The sequence below is a fragment of the Corticium candelabrum genome, chromosome 1 (assembly GCF_963422355.1).
Source record: "Corticium candelabrum chromosome 1, ooCorCand1.1, whole genome shotgun sequence".
NCBI classification, from domain to species: domain Eukaryota; kingdom Metazoa; phylum Porifera; class Homoscleromorpha; order Homosclerophorida; family Plakinidae; genus Corticium; species Corticium candelabrum.
The window spans coordinates 2,598,156-2,614,971 of record NC_085085.1 but is presented as its reverse complement, the minus strand read 5'-3'; the positions used below and the strand labels follow the sequence as shown (position 1 = coordinate 2,614,971).

Genomic DNA, 16,816 nt, shown 5'->3' with positions numbered 1-16,816 from the left:
TGTCACTTATAGTGTTGTATGTTACTAGTAGTAGTAGTGTCCCGGATGTAGACCTGTCATGGCGGCGCGCATCATTCGGTAACATTTTGCCAGTTCATTTCAGTTTACGTTCGTTCCTAGGTTTGAGGATTACTTCGTTAGTTTGTTTTTGGTTTCACCACGATCCACAACGATTCTATAGTGTGGGGGACAGAAAATCTCTTTCAACGGTCAACCGAGATTTGAATTTCAAAAGTCTCCTGTTCTGTTCAGCCTCGTCACTGTCTACTCCTTAACATATTGGTCTGAGATTTAAATTGTGACTTCTACTTCTAAGTGTTCAACTGTCCAGCGATCTCTCGGTGATGTCTAAATGCTGCTTATGCAACAGCAGCGGCCGCTGTATGAACTGTCGCTGTGCCAAGTTGGGCCAATTCTGTAGAAATTGCAATCCACTCAACCACAACCGCTGCCAAAACTGGGAAGCAAGAGGGAAATATCAACTACAACGTCCTAAAACTGCTGGTACCACTTCTAGCAAGATATCCCCGACGAAGCCGTGCATGTCAAGTGATGATCATCAGGCGCCTACAATCATGGACTCGCCAGTGAATCAGCATTCAGGTCATGATAAGCCACTGTCTTACGCTTCGGTTGTTGCTCGGTCTAGTTCTCCAGGAGGTAAAGCACTCTCTTCATCCAGTCCAGAATCTAGTGTCCTTACTGCTGCAACAAGAATGCTTTATTCCGATGCCGTCCAGCTGCACCCACCTTGTTCTTCGTTGTCGCAAAGGCAACTGCCTTGTTCTAAGTTATCGCAAAAGCAGACACTTGAACAGTCCAGGGTCCATCCTAAATTGCAACAGCAGACAAGTTCACCAGTCGCTCACATTGTCGATATGATATCTAACACCCAGGAAGATGAAGACATTCATGACTTAAATCAAACAGCTTCTCCTTCCCTAGAGTTACATGAACGCCTTCCTTACAGAGTGATGGCATCACCAAATTTCAGTTGGGGTTCACTGAATGGTGTTGAAGTGATGAGTCAAATAGAACAGGCTTACCAAGAAGTTGTTCATTGGAGAAGGAATTTATTTCAAGTACCATACGGTTCTGCTGGTAAAATGTTCGCCTCCGAACTTGCCAGATTGTTTCATGCGTATGCAAGTGCATCTGCTCTTGAGTGTGTCTCATTGACTGCTGCTATGGTGATGCCCCATCTTCTGCTACAGAAGCCACACAAGCGGTCCAGAGGTCCTGATCATGTCTCTTGTCTGACCCGTCGCTTAGAAGCCTGGAAGGCGGGTGATATCAAGGCTCTGTTGTATGAAGCCAAGACGATCCAACAACATCTAACTTATAGTAGGTCTTCTAACAAGGCAACCAAAATCGACGATCTTCCTCACGTTTTCGCTGGTCATTTGAAGAAAGGAAATGTGAATGCTGCTATGCGTTTACTGTCTGATGAAGGTGCTAATGGTCTTTTACACCTGGATGACTACCTGACAAATTCAAGTCAAAAAACGGTGAGAGATGTACTCAAAGAAAAACATCCAAATGCTTCTTCCCTCGATCCTGACTATGTTGTGAATTCTAAAGAGAACGCTTCTCCAGTCCATCCTGTCTTGTTTGATTCTCTTGATGGACAACTGATCAGGAATACAGCAATGCGATGTTCTGGTGCAGCTGGTCCTTCTGGCCTTGACTCGACTCAATGGAAACGCCTGTGTACGGGATTTCACACTTCCTCCAAAGATCTCTGTAATGCTCTAGCTGCTGTTGCTCGTCGAATTTCAACAGAGATAGTAGATCCTGACGGTATCTCAGCTCTAGTGGCTTGTCGTCTTGTACCTCTGAACAAAAATCCTGGGGTGAGACCAATTGGTGTGTGTGAGACAGTTAGAAGAATTATTGGAAAGGCGGTTCTTTCTGTGGTCAAGTCTGACGTGCTCTCGGCAACCGGAACCTTGCAGCTTTGTGCAGGACAGATTGCTGGGTGTGAGGCTGCAATACATGCCATGCAGTCATTGTTTGAAGATGACAATACGGAAGCCATACTACTTGTAGATGCAACAAATGCCTTTAATAGCTTGAACCGTCAGTTGGCTCTAAAGAACATCTCAAGCACTTGTCCAGCAATTCATACCGTATTGCTCAACACATATCAACAGCCTTCACCCCTATTCGTTGGTGGGGAAGTCTTGTTGTCGCGTGAGGGAACCACACCGGGAGATCCTCTCGCGATGGCAATGTACGCCTTGGCCACAGTACCTCTGCTGAAAAAAGTACAAACAGAAGGCAGCACCCAAGTCTGGTATGCCGATGATGCTGCAGCCGGAGGAAAGATACAAGCAGTCAAACAATGGTGGGAGAAACTCTCCATACATGGAGAAAAATTTGGATACTTTCCAAATGCCAAGAAATCCTGGTTGATCGTCAAACCGAATTGCCTTGAAGAAGCCAAACGTGTGTTCTCAAAAACGGCTGTGAACATCACCTCTGAAGGTCGAAAGTACTTAGGAGCTGCACTGGGAACTGAAAACTTCTGTAACGGCTATCTCAGTGATGCAATCTTAAACTGGACACGTCAGATTGACAAATTGGCTTCCATTGCCCAAAGTCAGCCACAAGCAGCTCATTCCGCATTAAGTCACGGTCTTCTGGGCAGGTGGATTTTTACTGCGAGAACAAATCAGAATTTCAAAACTTTTGCTGGGCTTTTAGAATCATCAATACAATCTCAACTGATTCCTGCCATAACTGGTCGTTCGGCCCCTGGAGAACTGGAAAGAAAACTCTTCTCCTTACCAGCCAGACTTGGTGGTCTGGGAATCACAGATCCAACTTCATTGTCTTCTGAATACTTAAACTCTCGAAAGATGACTCCACCGCTTGTTGACTTCATTTTGAATCAGGAGATCACTCTAGGAGATGCCCCAGATCAACAGGATTCTCTCAAAAAGCAAATTCGCAAGCACAAAGGGCTAGAAATCAAAACTCTTGCTGATAATGTTCGAGATAACCTCTCACACCAACATAAAAGAATGTTCGAGTTAGCAAATGAAAAGGGGGCATCAAACTGGCTCACAGTGCTGCCATTGGAGGATCACGGCTTCTCATTACATAAGTCTGCATTCAGAGATGCTCTATGCCTCAGATATGGATGGGTCCCCCCTCATATGAGTGAATCTTGCCCTTGCGGTGGAAAAATGTCAGTGGAGCATGCTATGTCCTGCCCCACGGGAGGCTTTCCAACTATACGCCATAATGAAATCCGAGATATGTTTTCTCATCTGTTGTCTGATGTCTGTCATGATGTGGAAACGGAGCCCACGTTGCAATCACTAAGTGGAGAGACGTTCTCTTTACGTTCAAGCAGTCGAGATGATGATGCAAGATTAGACATTTCGGCAAGAGGTTTTTGGGGAGGAAGATTTGAGAAGACATATTTTGATGTCCGGGTGTTTAACCCCAATGCCACCTCGTACACATGTTTTGAAGTTGCATCATGCTATAGAAGACAGGAACAAGAGAAGAAAAGGAAATATGAAGAAAGACTGAGAAAAGTAGAAAATGCTTCCTTTACACCTATTATCCTTTCTTGCACTGGTGGCATGAGCAAGCTTACAACGACATTTACCAAAAAGCTGGCCTCAATGATATCTGAGAAAAAGGACACTCCATACGGTAGCGTGATCAACTGGCTAAGATGTCGACTCGGGTTCGCACTCCTAAGAGCTTCCATAATGTGCATCAGGGGCAGCAGGTGCAAACGCTACGTCAGGCCGGAAAACAATATTCTCCTGGCTACGTCTGAGGGGCACCTGGCCTCCTCAGCTTAGTGACTTTACTGTACATGACATAGTAGTAGTAAAAGTTATACTATTGTATATGACAGTAATTGTTTAGTAGTAGTAATAGTTTATTGCCATTCGCTGTAGGTTGCCGTTTGTGTATACGTAGTCTGCTATTGTTTCAAATACACCATATCTTCTCAATAGTAGTAGTAGTAGTCTCAGTAGTAGTAGTAGTAGTAGTAGTAGTAGTAGTAGGTGCAAACGCTACGTCAGGCCGGAAAACAATATTCTCCTGGCTACGTCTGAGGGGCACCTGGCCTCCTCAGCTTAGTGACTTTACTGTACATGACATAGTAGTAGTAAAAGTTATACTATTGTATATGACAGTAATTGTTTAGTAGTAGTAATAGTTTATTGCCATTCGCTGTAGGTTGCCGCTTGTGTATACGTAGTCTGCTATTGTTTCAAATACACCATATCTTCTCAGTAGTAGTAGTAGTGTGTGTCGACTCGGGTTCGCACTCCTAAGAGCTTCCATAATGTGCATCAGGGGCAGCAGGTGCAAACGCTACGTCAGGCCGGAAAACAATATTCTCCTGGCTACGTCTGAGGGGCACCTGGCCTCCTCAGCTTAGTGACTTTACTGTACATGACATAGTAGTAGTAAAAGTTGTACTATTGTATATGACAGTAATTGTTTAGTAGTAGTAATAGTTTATTGCCATTCGCTGTAGGTTGCCGTTTGTGTATACGTAGTCTGCTATTGTTTCAAATACACCATATCTTCTCAGTAGTAGTAGTAGTAGTAGTAGTAGTAGTAGTAGTGTCTGATGTCTGTCATGATGTGGAAACGGAGCCCACGTTGCAATCACTAAGTGGAGAGACGTTCTCTTTACGTTCAAGCAGTCGAGATGATGATGCAAGATTAGACATTTCGGCAAGAGGTTTTTGGGGAGGAAGATTTGAGAAGACATATTTTGATGTCCGGGTGTTTAACCCCAATGCCACCTCGTACACATGTTTTGAAGTTGCATCATGCTATAGAAGACAGGAACAAGAGAAGAAAAGGAAATATGAAGAAAGACTGAGAAAAGTAGAAAATGCTTCCTTTACACCTATTATCCTTTCTTGCACTGGTGGCATGAGCAAGCTTACAACGTCATTTACCAAAAAGCTGGCCTCAATGATATCTGAGAAAAAGGACACTCCATACGGTAGCGTGATCAACTGGCTAAGATGTCGACTCGGGTTCGCACTCCTAAGAGCTTCCATAATGTGCATCAGGGGCAGCAGGTGCAAACGCTACGTCAGGCCGGAAAACAATATTCTCCTGGCTACGTCTGAGGGGCACCTGGCCTCCTCAGCTTAGTGACTTTACTGTACATGACATAGTAGTAGTAAAAGTTGTACTATTGTATATGACAGTAATTGTTTAGTAGTAGTAATAGTTTATTGCCATTCGCTGTAGGTTGCCGTTTGTGTATACGTAGTCTGCTATTGTTTCAAATACACCATATCTTCTCAGTGTATTACTCAGCAAAAGCATCCACCGGTCATGCCCATACTACAAAAGCCACTACAACGGTACTCAACACAACACTATATCAATCCATTTAATTAAACAAACCCACTTAAGTCAACGTCACAATCTAATTAGTGAGGCAAGCCTCACTGTTGATTAAATCCATGTCATGACATTTAGAGGCCTGTGCTTGGCTGATCTACTTCCGCGAATGCACAAAACAGAAGATCTTATTAGAGAAAAGCTAATCCGACATCTCAGAAGTTACATCACTGAACTATATTTCTTTTCAGTTTTGTTTGCAATTAAACTGGCAAGATGTTTGTAGAAGGTGGAAGTTTCAGAGCCCATGCCACCGGTAGAGGAAAAAACCAACGGAGTGAAGCTGGCATGTTCCACTTCCAGTACTCGATGCGCATATTCACGTTTTTTTCCACATTCATGGATGTTGAATGCTGATCTCAAAGAGCCTTGACTATTGGAGCGCGCGTTTGGGTAAAATACCCTTACATCAAAAAATTCACGGTCTCCTTTTGTCGAGACTCCTCTCGCTGAAAGATCAAGTCTAGCCTCGTCAGACATGTTCGCTGTTTTCTTCTGAAACTTTTCTCCAGTCAGAGGTTGTAACATCGGTTCTATCGCTACATCATGACACACTTCAGTCAAAAGATCGGCAGTTATATCCCTAATTTCATTGTGCCTTAGCGTCGCAAAGCCATCTTTAGGACATACCATTGCATGGTCAACGTTGAAAGCAGATCCACAGGCACATTTTGAAGGTAGATTTGGTAACATCAAACCATAGCGCATGCATAAAGCATCACGAAAATCTCCTTTGCTCAAATGAAAACCATGTTCTTCAAACGGTAAAACGGATAGCCAATTTGATGCACCCTTTTCAGAGGCAAGTTCAACGCATCGTTTCATAGATGCTGGGCAATCAGCTTCTATTTCTACTAAAGCTTGTTTCTGAGAAGCCCGTTTTTCAAATTTTGTGGCAGATTTTTCTTTCTGAACAGCTTCGACAGCCACATTGTAGCACTGTTCGTGTTGTATTATGAGAGCTGCTAATGGTGCTGTGATACGACAGGAAGACTTGAACTCAACATCGGACGTGTGAGTTGAATTAGTCAAGTTCAAACCTCCAAGTCGACAAGGTAGAGCCAACAAATCCCTCACGTCTTGGCTACAATGTTGCTGGCCGGTTATGGCAGGAATGAAATAATCACGAATGGCTTCCTCAAGCGGCTGCATCATGGAAGAGATGTTTTCGACAGTTCTTGATATGTATGACCATTGACATGACAAGCCATGAGTAAATGCAGAATAAGCAACATGTGGTTGTGTTAATGCAATCTCTGACAAGCGTTTTACTTGCATGACCCATTTATCTACCTTTCTGCTGACATATTCTTCAACAAAGGATGAACTACCAAGAGCAACACCAAGGCGTCTCTTCCCTGATGTTGTTATCTGAACAGAAGCGTCTCCAAAAATATCTCTTGCCTGCTCCTGCTTGTTCTCTTTCACGATCAGCCACGTTTTGTTAGCATTAGCAAAATAGCCAAATTCTGGTCCATGCTCTGTAATAGCATCTCACCATTTTCTCACATTCTTAATGGATCCTGCTCCAGTAGCATCATCAGCAAACCAAACTTGCTTGCACGTACCCATAACTTTGGTGATGAGAGGACTAATGCCAATCGCATACATTGACATGGCCAGAGGGTCACCCTGTCTAGTACCTTCAGTTGACTGTATAGTCTCTCCTCAAATCACATACATCAATATGTCAACTCTGTAGGTGTTAATTAAAGCTGTTGCAATAATAGGGCAGAGTATGCGAGCATTGTGCAAAGCAACTCGACGTTTCAAAGCATTGAACGCATTACTTGCGTCTACCAACAGAACACAGTCTGTAGCATCATCTTTAAATATTGCTCTCATAGCATGAGCAGCTCCTTCACATCCTCCTTCTTGACCAGCACATACTTGCAAAGGCTCTGAACAACAGCAGACATCATCCTTCACTATAGACATTATCGATTTGGCAACGATCCTTCTGAACGTTTCTCTAATACCAATTGGACATAGACCAGGAGACTTGTCCAATGGGATTAGTCGACAGGCTACTAGTGCTTGGATTCCTCTTGGGTCAACAAATTCCGTACAAATGCGTCTTGTCAAAGCAGCCAATGCATTGCATAATTCTGTGGACTGGTTGTGAAATGAGCAGCAAAATCTTCTCCATGCAACAGAGTCAACTCCGGAAGGCCTGCCAGTACCCTTAGTTCGCAAAGCTGCAGACTTGATGACAGAGCCATCAATCCTGTCAAAAATGACTTTGGTATGTCATTGACAGGACCACCAAGCAATGCAGATTCACATATTGGTTGGTGTTTGGGATGCTTTAAATGCAATAGTTCTTTTGCAGATAAACTGCCACTCCCTCCAACAGTTTCATTAGGTGACAAAACACTTCCTTTGGCATTGTCTGATAGGTACCGCAATGCACTCTTAACTTTGCCTTGAATCATAAGACGTGTAAAAACTCTTGTTATTTGTTCTTCTGAAACATGGCATGACATATGCAAACGTTGTTGAAGTGATCGACCTTCACGCAGCAGGTCCTCAAATCTTCCATTTTTCCATAGTTCCAAACGCCTCTGAAGATTTCGTATATGTTCATGTGACTTGGACTTGGCAGAGGGCTTTTGAAGTAGAAGCATTTGCAGGACTACTACCGCCTTAAGAGCAATACCTTCCAATGCTGTAGCATTTGCAAATGCTCCAATCAGCCTTGACATTTCTGATACAAACTCTTTTCCAGCTTTTCCAGATGGCAACAGGAATAAATTTTTCTTCCAGAAAACAACTTCATTGTAAATGTCATTCAATTCAGTCGTAACTTGAAATCCATTTTTCTCGCCCTAAGTGAAGAAAGGAGTTGCTTGATCTCTATATGGTGGCAGCTGTCCTGGACAAGCATCACAAGACAAAGTAGTAGAATTAAGAGATCCATCTTGACTTTGGCTTTGATTTGGCTCATTATCCTGTTCGTTATCACTCCTAGATGAATCATCAAAACCACTCACTTTACTATATATCCCGGATAAGCCATCTGCTGAGCCTCCCGTTGACAACAAAGGTCGTTCTTCGTCAGAGCATAAACCAGGCTTTGACTTCCAGTTGAGACAACGTTTATGGATCAGAGGATTACAGTTGGTACAACATAATCCTTTCTTTAGGCAGCTGCAAGACTTACATCTCCCGCTCTTATTGCTTGAGCAACATTTAACCATGACGCAAACGTTTAGACGTGTAGATATCACACTGATAACTACATCAAGACGTCGCTGGAGTCAGCAAATTCAAATGACAACACAAAGTTCAACCGAAAAACCGTTGGAACAACAAGATCGACAAAACAAGAATCTCGTTGAACGACCTACTGTATACGAACAGCGACAAGTTTAAGAAACAAGCAGGAAACCGTCTTACACCACCGTAATCAAGAAAATCAGAGTAGATTGCACTCAATCCGTGGCCATCTTACATCCGGGGTAGTAGTAGTAATAGTAGTAGTAGTAAAGCTATGTCTACGCCATGGCTGGTGACAGCATTTCTACCTGATTTCTTCTCTTGTGGAGACCATTTCTTAGTTGATCACTCACTCTCATGTCTTATCTGTGGATCACCCTAGGTGGATACATCCCTGTCTAGAACTTGAAGCATTCTGGTACGATAAAGCGTTTAGGGTGCAATTGGTCCATCATATGATCATGGATTTTCATAACCAATATCTTTAGTCCTGATTATCTGTAGCCTTGCTGTTTCATATTTCTTGAAAGTTATTCGCATTGCATGCCATATACTGTAGGTACCATAATTACAGTTGATAACATTTTCAAATCTTGATTTCCAAGAGGAGTGCACTTGTCTACTTGAAATTGTCATATTTGTGAATAAGACTGCTGACGCAATAAGTTCATCTAGCCGAGGCTTCAATTCTAGACAACTGACTGTCTGTTCGGCTTTCTCACTTGACACCAGACAGTGCCCTATACAACTTGTAATATTTCATTACTTGAATTGTCAGTATCACCATAAATCGCGAGCTATTATCACAACTACAGTAAATGTATTACGGCAGATTAAAGATTGACCAGCTGCTGATCTACAATTTTATCTTTCATCTTTGTGTTAATTTCATACAATTTTAGTGCAGTAGCTGCCAATTGATATATGGCTTTGTACTAACAAAAGCATTTTTGCGTCTTTACTTTTTGTTGGAAACAGACAGACTTTGCTGTTCAGTATATCTGTAGCTATGTAACTCAGAAAGCAGTTTCTGTAGCTTCTCCGCAGGCCCGTAGGCTGGGGTTTCGGGGGTGGGGGTAGACGACCCGTCCGTTCAGCCGTAAAGGTCAGCTTTCGATCCAATGTATATAAATTAGGTCAAACTCTCCCTTTTTTTATGCAATCCCTAAATTTCTCGTATTTATATATATATATTTTAATTACATTGTCTATAGATGTATATCTAAAGAAAAGTGTTACTTGGACGCAGCCATATTATTGTTTGTTCCGTATCATATATAGATGTGGTCGCAAACCACTATCTTCTCCTTTTCACTCCTAAAGCACGCAACCTTTACTACTTTGAAGGGCAACTATAGTGCCCTTGCAAGTCACAAAATGTTTGCACCTAATGCGCTCGCCAACTGCTGCAATTTTGCGCTCCACCTTTACATTAGCACGCAGCCTTTTCTCACTTTGAAATAACAACTGCAGGGTGTCGTTCGCAGGTCTCTTGCAAATGTGCGTTGTTGTTCGTCTGTATATATATATATATATATATATATATATATATATATATATATTGCAAAAGTTAAAATTGCAGCAGGAAAGAGACAGCAGGAAAAAGAAGCACAGAACATGTGCCTGTCGACGGATCGAAAAAGCTTCTTCTAAATCGGTCTAACAGCTGCAAGCAAATACTTGGTCACCAATTTCAGGGTTAAATATTATTTGGTATTTTGTGTTTTCTCCGCCCAATTAACGAATTTTATGATGCCCCAATAATATATCCACTGCAATTTGTATTAATTGATCCAAATTACTCAGGCGAAAATGGACTAATCAGCTAGTAAATATGTATAATTCGAAAGGCGGAAAAGAAACATGTATGTGCCGCCATCGGTCCATTTTGCTGCATTACGCACCGCCTACTTCTAAAGCCATGCCACGTGCCTGTTCTCTGTTCTGCATGTAACTATGTATAATTTTGACAGTCGGTTGGCGTTCTTCATCCAGAATTTTGGAGTTGATTAAACTTTCGTTCTTTGACGTTTTGTAAAGATAAATGTAGATATATATGACTAATGTATTTTATCGCAATCTTTTTCTCAACCAGATAATCTTTGCAAAAATTAGCAATTTTTACACTGCCTGATTCATTCCTTCTTGTCTAGATGCATGGCTCTTCCATCCGTGCATTGTCGTAGTAGATAATATTATTACACTGTGGATTTGTTAATACCAACAAGTAGTGAATTGGCTTACTCAATTAAGATCTGCAGAGTCGAGGACAAGTAATCGTACTTCGCTCACCCTTGGGTCTCTTCGTTTACACTTACGCAGACTGAGAAGTCTTTCCAGTTCCTCGTGCAGCAACATAGGAAAGATTGAATTAAAGACAACGGTGTGTGTGTGTGTGTGTGTGCGTGTGTGTTTGTGTGAGTGTGTTTGTGTGTGTGTGTGTGTGTGTGTGTGTGTGTGTGTGTGTGTGTGTGTGTGTGTGTGTGTGTGTGTTCCTGCGGCCACGCAAGATTTTTTAGGTGATTAACTGCATTCATGCATGTCTGACTGTCTCTTCGTTTCGTTGCCTGCGGGCCACTTGACGTTTCTATTTGCTTCTCCAACAGTTTTGTAGTATATCATTGGTAGCTATATATAGACGACATCAGAAAGTTTTACAAACTGAGTACACAAATTCCGGCCAGTGAACAATAAAGACTAAAGCTGATAGGTTGCTTAATTGATATATACAGTCTGTTTGCTAATAGACCTGCATATCGTTGTACATATGACTTTAATTGTTACAGTGCATTTGCATAAATTAGCAACTTAGTAGAAGAGAAACTAAGCTATTGCTGCATACTTTCAATAATTTTAATCAGATAACCGTGGAATGAATCTAAATTTTTTGCTCTGCAACTTGTCTAATTCCAATGTCTTAATGTCTTCTATAAGTTTACTCAATTTATGACTGCGAGTTTTGTCCTTCTTCTTGAATCTTGAAAAGCCATGATCAGGTAAGGTCGGGCAATTCATTTCCATTTTGAATTGTGTCCTCATGATCACTGCGACCGTCAGAGTCTTCGTCAGTAAACAGGATAATAAAGAAGTCACCAATCATGTTATCATGTCTGTTGGAAGAGCGGACTCGTTTAACGGCAACATAGACAGAAAACACCACACGACCTGCAAAAGCCATAACAACACTTAATACTATTAATATCAGCTAGTAATTGGAGGCCAGTTCTCGACTCGACAGCAATGCGGTGCTGCCCCTTGTTCCTTTCATAGTTTGCCATACGTTTACACATTATTGGCCATTAGTTTGAACGACAATACGTCACGTTTCTTCAAACTCTCTTTGCAACCATTTCTGGTTTCAGTGTCTATTGGTTGCATCTACTCGTAGTTTTAATTGGCTGTAAACTTAACATACTAGAGCTTATCGAGAATCGGCCATTAATATTATAACTCACCAATAAGATATGTCACAAAGAAGGCATGAACTAACAGCAAGACGATTGAGAAAACTGGTCTGTCGTAGACATTGTTCGATGTCGTGAGTTCGTATGCTGTCGCTTCTTGAAGTGTTATCAAAGTGCCCAACATGAGACTCAGAGAAATCACAAGCAATGACAAAAGTTGTAGCCAGTGCTCCGATTTCCGTTTGATCGGCTTGAATTGTGCGTGAAACAGCAAGAAGAGATTAGCAATTAAAGCTGCGATTGCCACGCCAGACAAGCTATTGCTACCAAAGTACACGATGGCACACGTGAGCAGGAATTTTCTTACAATTTCCAATAATTCCCAATACCAAAACTTCGTCTCGTAATTCTCGTCGAGAAATTCAATCGACTGACAGAGATCATCACGTGCGGATATAAGATGCTCATCCTCTTCAATGTGATGGAGATTTCGGACAGTTTGGCGATGTCGCGTGAAAAGAGCCCAAAGAAGAATGAGAGGTAAGGAGACGACATAGATTGTGCAAACCCAGCAGATAATAAACAAAATTTTATTCTGATCATCTGAATTGAAATTGCATTGAATGCTCATGTCGGGTTTTAAATACCAGGAGCAATTTCGTTGAGAGTTGTAAAGACAAAGTTTGATACACGTAAAGGCTTTAAATGGTAGTGTGGCCATGATATTGGCAGTGGTAGATGGATAGCAAAGAAACAAGATCCACCAACTGTTGCGTAAGCACGATCGTCTGGCCAATGAGAGAGTTTGTGGTTGTGGACGTAACGTCTTCCAACAGTTCGGTAGAATGCGCCATCGCAATTGATAGTAGACGACGACGGCGAGAATGAGAATGAATTGCACGAATATGTTGGCTACTGCTTTTTTCAAAAAATTGAATCGCAATTGATAGTTGATGCATGTAGGATTCGCCATCTCTACCACTTGCAACTCTAAGTTCTTAACCCAACCAGCGACGGAAAGTAGGAGTGGAGGCCAGGGCACATAGGATATTGCCGACAAAACTCCAGACATGACTTGCACGAATCCTACGACAATCTTTACTTTTGAGGCGATCTGGTCTACAGCAGTCGTCATTCGCAATTTATCTGCCTTGAACAATGCGAAGAGAAATGCAATCACAAGTAGAGAGATGAGCAGAATCTGCAAAATGCTGCGCCACAAAGGAGGGCATCGTTGACATGTTTTGAACCAAGAAAAGTATCCGTCGGAGCAGAGAGAGCATAACGGTCCTTCATACCCTCGCGTACACATGTCTTCATTTGTAACCCCGCCTTTGCAGCTAGCAGACAGTGGACAAGGATAAACAATAGGCAGCTCATGAGTATAGTTGACCTTCTTTTCATCATATTCTATCATGTCTTTCGTCAAGTTGATCTGTTTAGTAAAATCGACGTATTGTTGTTGTGCATCTTTGTTGTTCCATTGCCACCAATATCCTGCTTCGACACGAAGGTAGTCGTTTTTGCAAGCGAATCCAAGGTCTGTCGCGTTGCATGCTTTACAAGGACCAAATCTCTGCAGTCTGTAATAACCGACGAGACACGGACAAGCTCGGTGACCTGCCGGAACTGATGTGTTTGTTCCTGTTGGGCAAACGAAGCAGTCAAAAGGATTTGTACCTGGAGTGTGCTCGGGTGACACGTAAGTCCCGTTCACACAGATTTTGCAGCTTTTGCTACCTGCTTCATCTTGATAAAATCCGCCTACACAAACATATATGAAATGTCAATGTAGGAAGAATCATGCAGTACGTCACCTTGTCAAACCTGTGGATCTTTAATGCATCATAAATGTACTATACAGATGCATTATCTATTGCTTTCGAATCAACGAATGGGTGCTTTTCTTTCGCAGAACGTTTCTAAGTTAGGGTGACTCTGATTGATTTAGTTCAAAACGCTTCTAAACTAATTGGATATACGTAATTAATGGCTTTGGCTAACTTATAGGTTGACGTTAACCAACTTGCAATCTTCTGTTTGAAATAAGGTGGTTATCGCCTATAAATGTCACTCCCCCTTCTAGGCAGCGTCAAGAATGACGCGTTTTCAGACCGTGCTACAAATGCTTCAAAACATATTTTCAATACACCTGCGCATCATCAGTGGAACGAGAAGAAGAAAAAAGCTTGTCGACAACGAGAAGTCATTCTAATAGTCTCCTATTGCTGTTCTGCAGAATGTACAATTGCTTGTAAAGATTTCTCTAGAGTGAGAAAACGAAAATGCTCTAAACCCTCCAAACATTGACAGTAACTAGCTAACAAGATATACACTATTAGTATCTAGTTTAGTAATTTTTTTCTACTGTGCGATATATGCACTGCTCAATGATAACTATGCAAGTCAATTTAATGACAAATTTTATGTTTCATGTAGTAGTGTTTACTCAACTAGCATAATTATTCTAGGTTAAACTAAAATCAGTATAAAAGAAACCAATGTTTATAATTCTCATGTAAATAATTTAATAAACTATTTACTGAAAAAATTTTTGTTGTTATGAAAGTGCAACTAGTCACTATGTATAAATTTATGCAACATATCTTTAAGCCGAGTAAGTAAATAATAGCAATAAATATTGGGTACGCCTTGTTTTGTGTGTGTTTGTGTGTGACCTCGCGTGGGTGTTGGTAGGTAGCTGCACGTTTGTCACTGTAATGTGCATACCAGCCGAGCAATTTCTGCATTCGGTCGTACGACCGGTGTTTGTCAAATGAAAAAGGGCATAGCTTCCCGAGCGACATTGAGTGCAATTGCGGACTCCTTTTAAATGTTTGACACAAACGAATCCGAAAGAGCCGTAATCCCATTCTGAGTACGTAGTGGCCGCAGGATAAATCGTCACAACACCTCCAGTTTTCACGCATAGCCTGCAATAGAAATTGTTATCTGAGTACAAAATTTTTAAAAATTATGTACATCGTGACATTGATGGGAAGATGTGGCAGATGCTTCAGTTGACTGCAATCCAACCAACTGAATAAAACATAAACAAACTTAATATGAAATAACATTCAGATAGAACTAATATGTCAGCGCTTACATTGCTGTTTTAGACGCAGTCAGTGGTCTAAACAAATGTTCTGCTAGTGATGTAATCGTGTTACCGACTAAATATCTGTACATACACAAACATTAGGAGTGCCGAGTTCCCATGCCTACGTTTTCTTTTCAAATTACGAGTCTTTTGCTGCATACTCATAATTTGAAGTAGTAATAAATGTTTACAAACATGTTGCTAAAATATACAGACGTAGTCGGCAGAGAGTCATCTTCCAAAATAGAAATGTTGTTGTTCATCAGGTTTCTGTAATATCAAAACCACAGTAACAAGATAACTAGTTTCTATTTCTTCTATTGGTATTTATACAGAGTTTGGAGAAGTTTTAGTTCTTTGAATCCGTTTTTTTTGAGAATAGTAAAATTGTTTTCCATAAGAATTCTAAAAAGAAAAAGAAATTTAAAATAATTTAGAGATTATGTTTTTTAGTTATATTGATGTGGAAGCACATGATGCCATATTAACAGTTACATTTCATTTAAAGCCCATTGTTTACTGATTGTTGCAGGCATTTTTGTCAGCTGATTTCCGGAAGCGTCTCTGCAAATAAAAAAGAGTTACCGGCATTATTCTAAAAATCAATTCAATCTTTTAAAAAGTTAATAGTTTCAACTCACAGTACTCTAAGATTTCTTATTTTTTGGAAAAAGACGCTGTTCATGTCAAGTACAGAATTGCGATGTAGATACCTGTTACAAATCGATAGCATTCAAAAGTAGATAAATAGGTATGCAAGGATTAAACTAAAATAATATCTGACAATTTCAGAACTTGCTGTCCTTGCCTAAATGGAGAGCCAGAAAATGTCGTCAACTGATTATAAGCTAAATTTCTGAAAAGAAAACAATCAAGAGCAAGTAGATTATTCTGCATTTATAAGCATACAATTTTTGTATTGTTCTGAGGTGCTTAAATACTCCTGGTGGAAGATAACGTATCTTGTTTTTACTTAAGCTTCTACAAAACAAATTTGTTACACACAGCAATTTTGTATTAATTTCTTAGACAGTAAATTACAGTCTTGCCAAATTTGGTAGTTTTCTAAATGCGTTGCTATGAAGTCTTGCAATATTGCAATCTGCAAACAACCTAGTACAAATAGATTACAATATTCTTATAATAGTAATACAATCTTAGTTATTCTTTCAGTTTGAATATACAGTTCTGTAATTGATGGTAACGTAAGAAAATCTTGTGGAAGTTCGTCCAAGTTGTTTGAATTTGCTATTATGGATCTAAAACATCTGTCAGCTAAACAGAAAAACTAAGTTGGTACACAAACCGACAGTGATCCACTTCTGCTTGCAAGTTCATGACATTGCTGAAGAGATTCAAGGGACAAGTTGTTATTGGCGAGAGAACTACAATAAATAAAATATTGATTAGATCAAACAACATCAAAACTGTCAGGTGACATTACAGTTTTGCCAATCCAGGAAGATTAGAGATTGCTCTATTATCGAGAACAAGACCTCCTCTCATTCCGCTAAGATATCTATAGCAACCAATTTGACAACTCAATATTATACTAGAAAAATTAAACAAAATGAAAAATTCTCACAGTTTTGATAAGTTGGGAAAGTCCGAGATGTCTCTTGTTTCTATTCGTTGAATTGAGTTTCTGTCAAGGTTTCTAAAATGACATTAGCAGACATGAAGTTAAAAC

At 40.7% G+C, this 16,816-nt stretch overlaps 1 protein-coding gene across 1 annotated transcript; it reads left to right on the top strand.

The window, feature by feature from the left end:
- The first annotated feature begins 78 nt into the window (after window positions 1–78).
- Window positions 79–3,972, top strand: LOC134196641 (uncharacterized). Its single transcript, XM_062665850.1, has one exon. It carries the CDS (start codon window positions 345–347, stop codon window positions 3,822–3,824), a length of 3,480 nt encoding a protein of 1,159 aa, XP_062521834.1. The 5' UTR covers window positions 79–344; the 3' UTR covers window positions 3,825–3,972.
- Window positions 3,973–16,816: the final 12,844 nt, after the last annotated feature.